This window comes from Chlorocebus sabaeus, chromosome 3 (genome assembly GCF_047675955.1).
Source record: "Chlorocebus sabaeus isolate Y175 chromosome 3, mChlSab1.0.hap1, whole genome shotgun sequence".
In the NCBI taxonomy this organism is placed as follows: domain Eukaryota; kingdom Metazoa; phylum Chordata; class Mammalia; order Primates; family Cercopithecidae; genus Chlorocebus; species Chlorocebus sabaeus.
In genome coordinates this window covers 7,417,726-7,434,063 of record NC_132906.1, presented here as the reverse complement: position 1 = coordinate 7,434,063, position 16,338 = coordinate 7,417,726, and the positions used below count along the sequence as shown (strand labels likewise).

The following is a 16,338-nucleotide window of genomic DNA, read 5'->3' as shown; positions in this document are numbered from 1 at the left end:
TACCTTGGGAGGCAGAAGCAGGAGGAACATTTGAGGCCAGGAGTTTGACCAGCCTGGAGCAACTTCTACCCGCCTGGAGCAACTACAACTCTATAAAAAAAAAAATTTTTTTTTAATCAGCCAGGCATGGTGGTGAGTGCCTCTAGTCCTAGCTTCTCCATAGGGTGAGGCAGGAGCCCAGGAGTTTGAGGGTGCAGTGGGCTATGATCGAGCCACTGCTCTCCAGCCTGGGCTACAGCCTATCTCTAAAATAAATACATATGTGTGTGTGTGTGTGTGTGTGTGTGTGTGTGTAAATATACATATATCAGAGAAAGACAAAAATATTTAAAAACTATGATACTCAACACACCATAAAAGCAAAGAAATGGGAGATACTATAATGACTACAGAAGTAGAAATGACTTCTAAGAAAAAGACATTTGACCTAATCAATAAATATGAGAGCCTTCCAGGCAGCATAAGGCCCAAGCAAAGGCACAAAGATGGGGAAAAGGCTGACCATGTTCAAATACATATTCTTAGAGAACAGGAGATGTATTTCATAAAACAGTGAGGTCCTATATGAGCTAGAGTTTAAGGGACTAGGTCTATTTAATCAGAAAAGAAAGATGGCAGTATTTTAATAAAACCTTTGATTATTTTAAGGAAGTAAACAGGGGAAGAGGATGGAAAATAATGGTGGGAAACTTCCTTTACGTTGTTAGTCAAAGGCCTTTTTTTATAAGTGACACTTTAGCAGGGACCTAAGAAGAAGAGAAGAAACCAGCTATGGGAGGAATGAGAGGAACGACACATGCAGAGAACATGAGTCAAAAGGAGCTTTACATTATTTGGGGAATGTCAGTAAAAGGCCAGAACGGAGTACCCAAGGGAAAGAATGACAGATGAGATTATAGGTATATAAAAAAGATTACTCAGGCCATGGTAAGGGGCTTGGAAATTATTCTAATGACAATTTAGTCATGATTTGGTCTATATTTAAGATTACTTTTGTGATTGTACAAAAAAGGAAATGCAAGGGTAGACCAATTAGTCCGAATAGCACATGAAAGAGGCTATGATGGCAAGAGCAAAAAAAGGAAAATAGAAGACAGTTCATAGATATAATATGAAAGCCAAGTAGATACGGAAAATGAAGGGCACAAAAATAAATCTTAGGTGTCCTGTTCAAGAATCTTCCTTAAAATGAAAGTTTTGCAATTAAAAACAGAAAGAAAAATAAAAAAGAAAGAAAAATAAATAATACTTAAGAGAAATGATCACTTTACTCAACTTCATAAAAGCCTAGACAAGAAAAAGCCTCAACTCAGCAAACAGAATGTAGGATAAGAATTAATAAATTCTAAACTGAACTGAAGTATGAAGACAAGTTAGGACACATACTCCTAAGGTAATTAAGAGATTTTCACATAGCTTAGGTAGCAAAAGAGAAAACTGAAGATGGGAAAATGAATTAATCAGTTTAAAATCTTTGTTACCTATAATTTTTATAGCACAAAGAAATTATACATTCACATGCATACAGATAGTATCTTAATAATCATACCAAACTCCAAAACATGAAAAATTTTAAGACAATATGTTAATGTTTTCTTCTAATTATTAACATGTGGAAGCCAGTAATCTCAACTTTGGGGGGCCAAGGTGGGAGGACTGCCTAATCCCAGGAATTCAAGGCTGCAGTGAGTTATGATCACTTTACTGCACTTCAACCTGGAAAAGAGAGCAAGACCCTGTCTCCTAAAATAACAACAACAACAAAACCCATGTGGAACTGAAAGTATGAGGAAGGGTGAGCCTGTTCTCCCTCACTGTACCAGACCACACTAGTGCTTCTTAACTGCCTCAACTCTCTTAAGGCACTGGTTCTTAAACAGGATTGACATCACAATACCTTTAAAGGCTTTCCAAAAAAGACATTTATAGAACTGAAAGAAAAGAAAAATGGAGGATCTGGATGAGAAACTGAATTAGTAGGTTTAGGGGTCCTGGTCAACAATGCATATTTTAAAAGCACCTTAGGAAATGCTGATACACATCTTTGGTTAATTTTTAAAAGATTAACATGAAACCAATGTTAATGCAATAAAACAGAATTTCTGTTGAAACAAATGCAGCTATATTCTTTTTATAGAAATACAAAGGGAAAACATCAGGGAGATTAGATTTTACAAAGACTATAAACCTGATATTTGCCAGTGAAACTATAAAAGCCTATTTAACTTCTACACTGATTTGATGACATCCTGAGGTAGCTTTAAAGCTTCCTCAAGGAATAAATGTTCAAGCACAAAATTAATTTGCAACATAAAAAATGCACACAGCTACACAATATACTCTTCCTCCAAACAAAGTAAGTCACAATTCTAATAAGAATGTCATAATTTCCAGGCCGGTCATTATGGCTCATGCCTGTAATCCCAACACTTTGGGAGGCCAAGGCAGGCAGATCACTTGAGGTCAGGAGTCTGAGACCAGCGTGGCCAACATGGTGAAACCCCTTCTCTACTAAAAATACAAACATTAGCCAGGCATGGTGGCACACACCTGTAATCCCAGCTACTCAGGAGGCTGAGGCAGGAGGATCACTTGAGCCCAGGAGGCCGAGGTTGCAGTGAGCTGAGATCGTGCCACTGCACTTCAGCCTGGGCAACAGAGTGAGACTCCACCTCAAAAAAAAAAAAAGTGCATAATTTCCAAAATATTAGGAAAAAATGCACTTGAGCAAATCACAAAAATCCCTTCTCCTCTATATGAGGTTTTTAACATATTTTTTTCCACTTTTAAAGAATTACTAAAAGCAACCATCCAAAGTTAATACCCATGAATTTCCTAACTACACCAATACATTTACTTTTGAGAATTACTGATTTAAATTTTTCATATTCTAGTTTAACAATATGCATGCTGGATATCTATTAAGCTACTCAAGAAAAAAAAGATAATAGTATTCTAATCTGTAAATTCAGATAAGTCTTACAGTGAATCTAACCTAAAAACCTATTCTGTAAAATTGATGAGGAATATGTACACTCACAAATCATTATTTTCATAGAGGCCAGATTTCCCCATAGATCATAGTTATGTTATTTTCTGTCAACAGGTTACAATGTTAGCCTAATAAGCCGGACGCGGTGGCTCATGCCTGTAATCCCAGCACTTTGGGAGGCAGAGGCGGGCGGATCACGAGGTCAGGAGATCAAGACCACGGTGAAACACCGTCTCTACTAAAAATACAAAAAAATTAGCTGGGAGTAGTGGCAGGCACCTGTAGTCGCAGCTACTTGGGAGGCTGAGGCAGGAGAATGGCGTGAACCTGGGAGGCGGAGCTTTGCAGTGAGCTGAGATCACACCATTGCACTCCAGCCTGGGCGACACAGCGAGACTCAGTCTCAAAAAAAAAAAGAAAAAAAAAAAGAAACACAATTTTAGCCTAACATAATAAAAAGGAGTCTTTAAAAAAATATGTTTTTGGATAAGGGTTGCTCATCCTCGAAACTAATTTTAGTGTATGTGCTGCCAAAGTGAGCATACATTTATTTCATAGAATTTTTTTTATGTTGATGCTATTAGAACTTCATCTTCTATATGCAAATATAATATATCCCACTTAAAGTGGGTCCAATCAATAGCTACCACTAAAACAACAGTTTTTTAAGATGTGATAGAAGAATTTCCTATTCTTGAAGTATGCAACATCTAGATTCGTGGTAAACCGAACCTTGGATTCAAAGACTATGCTCTTTATAATACCTAATTCTACTTTTATTTTGCTATCTTTCAATGTCTATCTTAACAGTAACTTTCTGGAAATTTCTAACCCCTCATCCTCATTTTTACGGCCTCCAAAAGGTGGGGGTGGGGGGGACTAGGAATTCTGTGAATGAGACTACAAATATATTACAAATAAAGTATTCTTTTTCATTTTTTTGAGAAGTAAACAAGAACTGGCTTTCACTTTTGAGTAAATATAAAGGAAAAGTGCGAAATGTTTACCTTATTACCGCATAACAGTGACATTTCAATTATAACACTATAAACTGATTAAAAGTACAAAATCTTCTCCTTATATTATGCAATAAAATGACAAATTTCAACACGCTCTAAAAAGTTTTATTTATTTATTTATTTTAATTTTTAGAGACAGGGTCTCACTGTACTGCCCAGGCTGGAGATCAGTCGTGTGATCATAGCTCATTCCAGCCTTGAACTCCTGAGCTCAAGCAATCCTCCTGCCTTAAGCTCCCAAGTAGCTGGGACTACAGGTGTGTGCCACCATACCTGCCTATGGTTGTTTTTTTGGTTTGTGTTTTTTTTGAGACGGAGTCTCGCTCTGTCGCCCAGGCTGGAGTGCAGTGGCACGATGTCGGCTCTCTGCAAACGCTGCCTCCCAGGTTCACGGCATTCGCCTGGCTCAATTTTTTGTATTTTTTAAGTAGAGCTGGGGTTTCACCATGTTAGCCAGGATGGTCTCGATTTCCTGACCTTGTGATCCGCCCGCCTTGGCCTCCCAAAGTGCTGGGATTATAGGCATGAGCTACCGCGCCCGGCCTTGGTTGTTTTTTGTTTGTTTTATTTGTTTTGAAAGACCAAGTCATGCTGTGTTGCCTAGACTTATTTTTATATGTAAACCACCTTTAATAGAGGCCATGTGGACCTAGCCAAAATAATTGCAACTTAATTTCCATCTCTGATTTTCCCTTTAATAACTACAGAATTTCATCAACTAATTTATATAATCATACTTCATTTTGGCTAAATATCTATCTGTGATATCTTAGACTATCTGGTATTAGAAATACTGTAAACATTAATAAAATAATTAAGTACCCTAAAGCATCCTCATAAAATCTATTTAATCTTATTGACCAATCTCAGGCACATGTCAATTTATATAATTCATATGTTAGCTACTAAATATAACTTTTTTGGTTCAAAAGAACCATTTTTTCTTCTCGAGTGGTAGTGAATGTTTGAGTAAATGGTGTCCTTCATTCATAGTGATAAGTCGTATTGTTTTCTTTACAAACAAGAAACTTACTCTAAGACAAGAGTGTCTTATGAAAATTAATTACAAAATTTCACACAAAAAAAGTAAGATTTAGTTAACAATGTAATTTTAATTTTGGATTTCTTTACAATGAAAAAAAGTTACCACCAAAGTACAAACAAAAATTAAAGTTGATCTCAAGAAAACTGTGGTTGAATCAATAAGCGCCTCTTATTTATCTAACATGAACAACAATGTAGTTTTTTCCTCTTATTTTCTCTTTCTTTTGTTGCCATGACACATTCTCATGTGAACAATTTAGTTGATTTTTTGTAACAATTTTAAAACATACATATTAAAGTGTAACATGTAAATAAAAGATATCTGATTACTAGTTCCAGAACCATAGGGTTGTTCCTCTCCCCACCCCATCCACGGGACTCTGCTTGAAGGTTTTAAATTTTAAACAGCCACGGTACTTATGCTACTCATTTTCTAAGTATCTTGAAAAACTAAAAGTTATAGTAACTAATTTACATTTTGTCTCACTAACATTACCAAGGTGGAAGGAATCCCTGTTTCCCAGATTTATTCATGACTAAGCATCAGCAACCCCTATATTCATGAATTCAACGATAACCTTAGTTTTTCAGAACACAGACATTAACACTTCAGAAATGAAGTGATACTAGCCTCAGCCAAAAGATAATAAAAAGCTCATGTACCTTATTCACAGGTAACAATTCAAGTCTTTGACTCAAAGCCTTTTTCTCATTTCAAAAAAAAAAAAGAGGTACTAGATGTATTTGTGTCCTTAGCTCTCAGCAGATTAGGAGGAAGAGGAGAAAGGGAGTTTAAGAGGAAAGAGGAGATAAGAATTATAAAAGTTCTAAATCGAGCAGTCATTCTCAAAATGAAGTCCCAGGACAAGTAGCAGCATCAGCAACACCTGGGAACACATAAGCAAAGCAAATCTTCCCTGGTTCACCCAGAGCTACTAAACCAGAAACTCTGGGGATGGGACCATGCAAATACTGGGGGGGTTAGGAAGCCTCTAGGTGATTCTGGTAAACTGAAATTTGAGAATCACTGTCATAAACAGCACAACAGAGTTACCAATAAAAAAGCCAATAAAAACAAAAAAATAAAGTAAGCTTGCCAGATTATGGCCATTCAAGGCACTACTTTCAGGCACTTTAAGAGATTCAGAAGCAAGAGAAAGACCTTACCTTCAAAAAGTTATAATCTAATTCATTGGAGCAGAAGACCAGTGGCAAGAATAACAAATCTAAGTAATTACAAAACTTGAAATAAACTGTTCTATAAACTTGGATATGTAAAGGGTATCAGTGTATTATAGTTCAATACAATTACTGAGGCACATATAGTTGAACATCAAAAAATAAGATTATATTTTGTTTTAAGTCAGAGAGTACTATGGAAAAATTTGTGAAAATATAAAGTTCTGACAATTAAAACTGTAAGCTTCTGATATCCAAAAAATTCAAGTATGCTGGAAAGATTCATTTTCCCTGACGCTAGATAAATCAGTTATTGCAGCTGCTTTGGTGATATTTTTAAAGTCATTACAAAAGACACAAATGAGAAAATATCCCAAATGTATATTCATGAAATAACCAGGATCAACTGTTGAAACTTTTGCTTCTAAAGGAGGCTGGGAAATGTAGCCAGGCTGCTTAAAATAAAATTTAAGTCCAGATTTTAGTCAAAAGTCATCATAGGAAAAACTTTCAGGCTTGGGTCATCCCATCTTCCCATTCTTGCTCTTTCATGCTCTTCCCTCTTCCTTTCTAGCTCACTTGAGAGATGCTGAGAAGTTCTTGACCTGTGTCCCTTATAAGCTATGTGAAGAGCATCCTAGCCACTTGAACACCTGCCTTGGGAGTGTTACAAAAGCAAGAAACACATTTTTGTCATATTAAGCCATGTCATTACATTTTGGACCTACTTGTTTCAACAGTTTAACTTACACCACCTCGCGCACAGTGAGCAGTAAGATTATAACCTATATTAACTATGGGTTAGAGAGCAGCTGGTCAATACTCTGGTACCTTTCACATCAATATCAATTAACATCAATAGGATGTTAATATATTTAATCTTAATGTTAATTTATTGTTTACTGATGTTAATTTTACTGTTTTCTCAAAGGTACCCCCACCAAATGACTATTAGTTATTAGTTACTATGTACAGGAATACCACACTAAAATCTAGACAACCACATGTAAAATATATGAAAGTACTTATGAAATCATAAGAAAACATCTTATTTCAGACATACCAATATGTAAGAGATTCGCGACTGAAAAATTTAGAACTAAACATTATTACCATAATAAATATGCAATCCACAGGCATTTATGAGTAGGATTTACATGCCTATGTGCTTTGGGGACTTGAAAAAGGCCACATCTTGAGAAGCCTGAGAAGCTCTTGACCTGTGTCCCTTATAAGCTAAGTGAAGAGCATCCTAGCCAACTTCTCCTTTTACTAAGACCCTACCTACATGCCCTACTCTAGAGTAACTACATCTGAAAGGCAGTTAAGAATAAGAAAAAGATGAATTTCATGGTCAAGCTGAGAAGAATCAAAGGATAATTTAAGAAGCAGAAGGGGCTACAACCATCTGATTCATTCCTATAGAATTACAGGACCACTCCCAACTAGAAATGTAACACACAGAACAGTAAATTTATTCACACAAACACTGTCTTCTCCTCCGAATAGGCACATTGCTCTGGGTATCACTGAGCTAAAAGGTTAAAGAAAAAACGATCCCTGGTGCTCTCAACCTACTTGACTAAAGAAGGAGGTAGAAGGAAGGTGGACATCTAACTCTCCACATTCAGCTGTGAATCAGATCAGAAATATTCTTGGGCATTTATTTATACCTCTTCTTTCTGCTTCTTAGTTCATCCAGAACCAATACAACACTCTGATTCACCCCAGAATCTAATCTTATATTGCTGAACAACAAAACTCCCCTCATCTCCACCTATGAAACAAAGGGAGCCATGGGAAGATTTTCTACTTACACAGAATGTCAAGAAGTCCATATACCTTCTAAAATCTTTCTTAAGTCTAGTACAAATGTTATCCTTCCCTTTTTACTACTTCTCACCACTGTCTTCATTTCTGTCTCTGTTTACTGTCCTCTATGCTTCTACAGATTTCCACGTCTCAAAAAAACAGAATTTTAGATCAGAAAGACTTAAAATCATCTATTACCTTCTTATAGAACTGAAGACTCTAAAACACAGAAACCAAGCGGTACGCTGAAAATCACATAGTTGCTTCAGTAGAACCGGTACCAGGTTCTAAAGGCAATGGAGTCACAACACACTGAAAGCAGTCCAAGAGCAGCAAGAGACTTTGCTGCAGCTGTAGATCACTGGATTAGTAACTCATCGTTAAAGGGAATCCCTACCCACTCCCATCCAGCCCCTACCCCCTAATTATGGGACAGAACATCCAATTCAATGAGATTTAAACAGGAAGCTCACAGTAGGAACTCTTACACCTATCAGGACCCATTAACCAGGGATTCCACAACCAGTAGAATATTATCTACTGGTAGCTATTTAAGCCTTACCTGACAGGTCTCCAAGCCAGCTGCAGCAGCCACATCCCTCTCTGCGCCATAAACGTCTCGCCTCAGTTTCCTGAAATTCCCAACTGAGAAGGGAATATAGCCAGCAGGCACTCCCAACCCTGTTATGATTCTACAGTTCTACTGTTAGTAACTTTCCCAGGGGCATCACAATCTGTGTCCTTACACATGCACACACAGAGGAGCTTCCTTCTAGGATGAGCTCCTCATTACAGGGCAATTAAAAGGTCCACTTCACAAAAACCTTGAGATCCCTGATCTTAATCATAAAATAGTTACTTTACTTGTTTTTTTAATGTAGAAAGTAATCTCCAAACTAAAGAACTTGGAAAGATTTGAATGAATCTGCTGAATATACCTGAAAAACAAAGTAGTTACAAAGAGTAGGAACATGCAATGTAAAAATACAAATACTTTAATTGGTTATAAGAATGCTTCAGCATCTCAAAACACACAGTGACTCTAGCTTTGATGCTGTTAAACTTTGTCAACAGGCACATTTCTGTTCCTCATTTGACTATTCACCTGCATATTCTTGAATATTTGCAGTTTTTAGAAGTTCTTCAAAGATGTTTATTAATTAAAATTCACTGTACTTAAGAGATACCTAACAATTACGAAAGTATTTTCCAAGACAAAAATGAAGCCTTATCTATTAAGCATTTATTAAGCACCATTTATACCTAAATTTGTACTAGATGAGAAATGGCATGGTCCCTTCTTCTTAAGCAATTTGTGAGATGTTTAGGAAATCTAATTAATATTTAAAACAATTAGAAGGATACTTTAATGCCAAACTACCATTATTGATATTAAGTACAAAACTAATTTAAAGAATTCAATTTAGACAGAAACATCAAATTAATTTGAGCTATAATTATTTGACTATCCCACAGAATCCATTTAACAGTAGACTTCTGAGAAACAATTACAAGGAAAATCTGTTATGTTATGTTGTTATGTTATGTTAATTAAAACTGATATTTAAGAACTACATAAATACGGTTATAATTTTATTTTTAATAATTATATCACTTAGTAAACACAAAGTAATCTAAAGCAATAGCTTATAGAGTTTTTGTGCCTTGAAACACTTAATGTAGAGCCCTAAAACACATAATGAAATTTAAAATCTGAGCTTAGATATTCACCATCTTCGACACCATAGATTCATCATGTTTTCCCAGAAAAAGAACAGTTTCCAAAGAGTTTCCTATTTTTCCAATGGTACACTCCTTAGCTGGATATCAAAGTAGTAATATAGCTAGGTAGACATATCTGTGGATTTTATTTTACCCACACTAGTGTTCCATTCCTTATGACTTACAAGAGTTCACAATTTGGACCTATACAATTCGCTGAATTGAGTAACACTTCTCCCCAGTGCCTGATGCCATCTTGTCTCTTACAAATAAATCAGTTATATGGACACACACAGAACCAGTCTGAAAAATAAAATAACTAAAAGCACTATCATATAGGAAAAATTTGTTTTCCCATTCAACAAAAAAGGAGAGGACTAGGACAAGTGGCTGGAAGATAGACAAGACAGACTTTGGTTTAGCAGAAGACTGAGTTTTATATTCAAATTGTTAAAATGTATACTGGTTGGCTGCCTTGGTTAGTTAATGAATTCCTTATGTTACTGTTAAGTGGCTAAGCAGAGACTAGATGACAATCTGTCAGAAATGCCACCTCTAGACTGGCACAAGGCTGGACTATGTAAATCCCAAAGGTTTCCACTTAGATTGATAACCAATATCATACTATTGCCTAATCCAACTACTATGTAATTTAAATATATAAAACCTCCATTTCCTCATCTATGATATGAAATGCCATAGAGCTAATCAATCACAGAATTTTATTTTTTAGCACAGAACTTTAAAACTGAAAATGATCTGCTTATCCCAACCCTTCAACATTATGAGCAAATAACTACTTTTAGTCTACAACATTCATAAGTTTTGATATTTCTGAACAAGAATGACAAACATTAATTTCCCCTTTTTCTTTTCCTTCCCTTTCTCCCTCACCTATTTCTCAAGCTAAAAATGTTTTTTTTTTAAAAAGGGTATTAGCCAATTTTACCCACCAATTTGGCACCATAACCTCAGGAATATGTAAGAAATGACTGTTCAGTATTTTTTAAAAACTGGATCTAAGAACATAATTTTCTTCAGATTTATTTTCCCAAAAACCTACAATAAACTTGGTAATAAATGAATACAATTATTTAATAATGCTAATTTTGGTATAATAATTAAATGATTCTCCCCATATCAATTTTATGAGTTTGCCTTAATAATATGCAACAAAGGCTGAGTGGGGTGGCTCACCCTATAATTCTAGCACTTTGAAAGGTTGAAGAGAAAGGATCACTTGAGGTTAGTTTGAGACCAGCCTGGAAAACAAAGTGAGAACTCGTCTCTACAAAAAAGTTTTAAAAAGAGTATTTTTAATTGGCATGTGTCTGTAGTCCCAGCTACTCAGGAGTTTGAGGTGGGAGAATTGCTTGAGCCAGAGCTGGAGGCTGCAGTGAGCTAAGGCCATGCCACTGCATTCCAGGATGGACGACAGAGTGAGACCCTCTCTCTAAAGTAATAATAATTTACAATAAAATGTATCTAATTATTAAAAAATAAACCTGTACTATTTTCATCTTGAAGGAATGAATATTGAAAAATGCTGAAAGTCACCGTGACTCGTTTTCTCATTTATAAATCAGTGATGACATTTGCAAATACAAGAACTCACCTCTGCCCCTCCCAAGGGCCCACACATAATAATTAAGCAGAAGGAGAGACGCTCAATTTCTGAGACACAACTGTGCACTAAACCACCAAATGATACACAAGAACACTACCCAGAAATGTGTGCTGTTCCCACTGCACTTAAGTCACTTTCAAACACACTGTGGCACTGCAAATTTGTTAACACTGAGGTAATTAAATCTAAAGTACACGAAGACTTAACTATGTCTACTATTAAAAATACTTGGGAAAAAAATTCTGATGAAAAAGGACATTCAGCAATTAGTTCTCATGATACTTTCCGGCCGGGCGCGGTGGTTCACGCTTGTAACCCCAGCACTTTGGGAGGCCGAGGCGGGTGGATCACGAGGTCAGGAAATTGAGACCATCCTGGCTAACACGGTGAAACCCCACCTCTACTAAAAATACAAAAAACTAGCCGGGCGTGGTGACGGGCGCCTGTAGTCCCAGCTACTCCGGAGGCTGAGGCAGGAGAATGGCGTGAACCCGGGAAGCGGAGCTTGCAGTGAGCCGAGATGGCGCCACTGGACTCCAGCCTGGGGACAGAGCGAGACTCCATCTCCAAAAAAAAAAAAAAGGCTTTTCATGACACAAAAATTAAAGTATAAACTATTATTTCATATACTAAGCACATTCATAATTTGGTTTCCAGAGATCTAGTCAAAAAAAACCCTCTGCCTAAGCAAGAGCTAGTAGAAAAATGTATCTTTAGGCTATGTGTTACTTGAAAGTACTCTTACTATATAACACTCTGGAAATTAGTCTTGTTTAAGTTGTGTTAAATCAGTGGTTCTCTGGGAGGTGGAGGTTGCAACGAGCAGAGATCGTGCCACTGCACTCCAGCCTGGGCAACAAGAGCAAAACTCCGTCTCAAAAACAAAAAACAAAACAAAAAAAACAATGGTTCTTAACTTTTGGAAGGCTGTGAACCTGAGAGAGGATAATAAAAGCTGTTGCCAGAGAAAAATGCATATTTAAAAATAAAAATATGCATAATTGTAGGGATTCTCAAAGACAAGCCCAAGTGCCATATCTTTAGTATCATTAAAACAACTACTTTCACAAAAGACACTTAGAAATGCAGCTACTGTTCTAGGTTCAATGTGCATAACAAAACTGTATCTCTAAATCCTTGATTTCTTAAATTAAAAAAGAATAAAATGGGTGTGTATGCAATTTTATAGAAATAGATGCCACATATTTTAATGTCTTTTAAACCTAATCAGCTGTGATTAAATTCAAATATTTGTATAAAGTTTATTTCTTACATTGAGACATACACAAAAATATGATTTATTTTTTCTTAAGTGATCAAAACAAATTTTAAAAAAGCAATGTGATTCACTCAGGGTCTCCTTTGTGCCAGGCATTATGCCTTTGTTCCTCATAATTTGAAGAAATGCACTCTTAATATCCACTCAACTTTGCTCAAATATTAGGCCAAAATAAATTGGCCTAAAAATTTTGACAAATATATTTGGTCAAAAATATATTTAGAGACGTACTTTCCCATACATAATGAAATGACGTTACCCTAGTTTACATAAGTGTCAAAGTATTTAAGGTTTCATATTTTATAGTAATTTGATACTTTCAAGGGCAATAGTTTTGGGGATAGAAATTTTAAAAGAAAATTAAAAACTTGTAACTGAAATTAATGAGTTACACCTATAATAGTAAGCATTAAAAATAAACTAAATCACCACTAACGTAGGTAAATAAACTCTGTATTTATTCTATAACCTTACAATGTAAATGTCAAGAACCCTTCCTTAAACAAAATAACATTTGTAGGTAAGAAATGATGGAAGACACTGAGAGTATAATGGTTTTTCCGAAAGGCAGACTCAAAGATTTTTTCTTTGCTCATCTCCAGAGTGTTAAGCCAATAACCAAACAGAAAAAATAATTAATGCAAAATCATTCATCATTGTTAAAAAAATTTTAACTGACTTGTCATGTGAATGAAGAGCACTTTTAAAATAATAGTTATTAGAATTCAAGAATACATTTCATATGATATAATGACCTATTTCCAATGGTTCCAGGGAGTGATTACTTTCATCATTAAGAGGAGCTAGAATAACCATTTAATGCTAGGACTATGTAGAAGAATAGTTTTCCAGCTAATTTAACTTTTAAATTAATTAATTTCACCCTAAGTTTCAACTGTGAGGTCCAAATGGGACCAATGAATACACCTACCTCCAAATAAGCTTATACCTATACCATAAGCATTAATGGATTTTTTAAAACTGTTTTTAAATTTAAAATTCTCTTTAATATTTTTAACTCCTCCAATTGAAAAGGCTAATTTTTTTCTGAATGGCATGCCTAAATTAGTCTCATGAAGTAAGTTAACAAAATGTTTATTTCTGATATGAGGAAGGAAGCATTGTTAGACCAAAATAAATTGGCATGTAATTACGAAGGCCAAAGTTTTCTGATTGCTATATGGATCCCATTATTGCGGGTGCTTTGGAAAGAGACATGTAAAGTTGAATTACAACACTGCTCAGAAGTCTAGACAATGCCTGTCTAAGAAATTTTAAAATGTGTAGCTCACTTGTAGATTATGCTCATGTAAACAATGCAAACACACCTCAATGAAAGAAAAATCATAGTAGTACATTACTTACAAAAAAATTTTTAGGCTACCAGAGATATTCAATTCTGACACTGCTTTCTAGGGAAGAAAGGAAAATGCTTACAAATTTAACTGAACCTGAAAAAAAATCAAAGTAGAAGAAAAGGTAAGGGAACAAGTCGGGGGAGAGGAGTGGAAGGGAGGAGGGTAGTAAGACAGAAAGAATGGTGGGGAAATGTGCTGACAAAATCCTTAGCAACACAAGGTTATTAAGCTCTGAGTACACTGATACTTTAATGCTAAAACAGATGCTCTACTCCCCTTTATCTTTATCTTCTCCCATTTTTCGTCCCAAAGAGGTCCTTGAATTAGATATATCAGTATTTAAATCAAAGATTTACTTACTAATTGGATTAAGCCCTGGAGGCAGTACCAGTTCCCAGCTGACCTAGATACATCCTTTGGCTTTTAGTGGGTATATATATTTCATTTTGTTTCTGTTTTTTTTTAATGTCCAAGACCAAGTGCTGATTTTCCTGTATAGGTTCTAGAAGCATAATTTGTGTGTGCAACTCAAACATTTGACAAACATAAGATACCAATCTGCTCAGGACTTACTATTAATTAAATATGATTGTGCATATCACCTTGCTTTCCAAATCAAGGTATACAGCAGTGGGGATAAGTGATGTTAATTTTAAAAATTTAAATATTTTTATATTAAAATAAACATTATGGAGTAATAGATGCAAAAATCTGCATGAATTCTTAAGATAAAAACAAAGACTGCAAAGAATCATAGATTTCTCAAAGGGTCGCACTGAACTATGCCTTCAGGAATTCCGGAGTACAAGCACATTTGCTGAGATTCTTCTGTCATTACTGGTGCACTTGGCAGAAGATGACTAAAAAGTGTTTTCTCTACTGCAATGATCCCTTATGTAATATATATATATTTTTACTACTGTTTATAATACTTTACCCAATTTAAAATTACTACTATAGCATTTATAATCAAACATCTGAAAGGGAATACCATCTAAAGATGTAGAATGATATAAATTATTTTTTAGAAAGTTAATACAAAAGGCATATGTAGATCTAAGGCATATGTACATAAATATTCCCGTTATTTCTGATGCCTTTATAAGTTTTAGTGGAACAGCACGAAGTTTTAAAAATAGAGAAATACAAAAAGATAGATTTTTTTCCTAAATAACCATTTTCCCCTTTAAATTTTTTGTGAGTTTTACATATAAAAATTCTTATATGTAATTTCATTCATATTTAAATTTTGCTTTAAAATTCTCAACTACACATTTGGCCTATGGTACCAAAAACTAGAACATAAAGCTCATAATTTGTTCAAGTGTGAATCATTCAAGTATACAATTTCAGTTCTGATAAATTAATAGTAAATGGTGCTTACAGATTTGGTATCTGGAACTCACTGGAAATAGTTACTCAACTTACCTGGTGCTAATCCAGCAGTAGCAGGGCTTCCCATGGATGGGTGAGAGAAAACTTGAGAGAAGGCAGACATATTTGACTGGGACACGTTACTCAGCCTGGAGGTTGATCCTCCTTTAGGAATAAACTCGCTTGCAGTAGGATTTGGTGTCTATTTAAAAATCAAATATAGTAAGTTAACACACTTTAAGCTGAAAAAAGACATTGAATCTACTAGGCATATTCCACAGTGCTTTATTTACTAAGTAAAATATATTCTTGAAAGGATTAACAAGTGTTTTAGGTTCCATATTTTGGTAGGTCATAATTAAATTTCTTAAAGGAAATTTGATCATCAAATTTGAAGATTTTAATCATTTCATTTGCAGAATTTTAACCTCAGTAATGTGTAAAATTTGTCTTTATTATCAAGCATGCATCATTACCAAACTACTATGTTTTAGAGAACCGGGAGGTTGAGATTACCTCAAAACTGAGCAACAAGTTTCAAGTTTAGTATCTTTAAACCACTTCTACCAAGATAAAGGTCAAAACTGTTTTCTTCCAATATTAATCACTTTCTTTTTTGTAGTTACTTCAAACATTTCCCTAATAATATGGTATCATGTATTTAAGTAACAAAGTAAAGGTTAGAAAAACATTTAAAAACAAGGCAAATATGGGAGGAATCAAGATATAAGAAAAACTAAAGTGATCCTAATGCCCATACAGTACCATGTGTGACTTGTTACACTGAAAAATATTTGGCTATGAGATTACATGGAAAACATCTTTTTCACAGTGGTACTATGCTACAACTCTTTATATATTCAAGTGGCATGGTATTTTTAGCTTTAAGAAATACTAGAACATATGAGACTATACGTAAGATTCATAAAAAG

At 35.1% G+C, this 16,338-nt stretch overlaps 1 protein-coding gene across 4 annotated transcripts in view; it reads right to left on the bottom strand.

Moving 5' to 3' along the window:
- The window catches only part of PAN3 (poly(A) specific ribonuclease subunit PAN3), a 157,124-nt gene that overhangs the window by 59,887 nt on the left and 80,899 nt on the right, over positions 1-16,338 (bottom strand). For all 4 annotated transcript variants that reach the window (XM_008021813.3, XM_008021814.3, XM_008021815.3 and 1 more), the window contains one exon: positions 15,461-15,608. In XM_008021813.3, the coding sequence (XP_008020004.3) occupies positions 15,461-15,608 (148 nt within the window). The remainder of the gene's footprint in view (positions 1-15,460; positions 15,609-16,338) is intronic.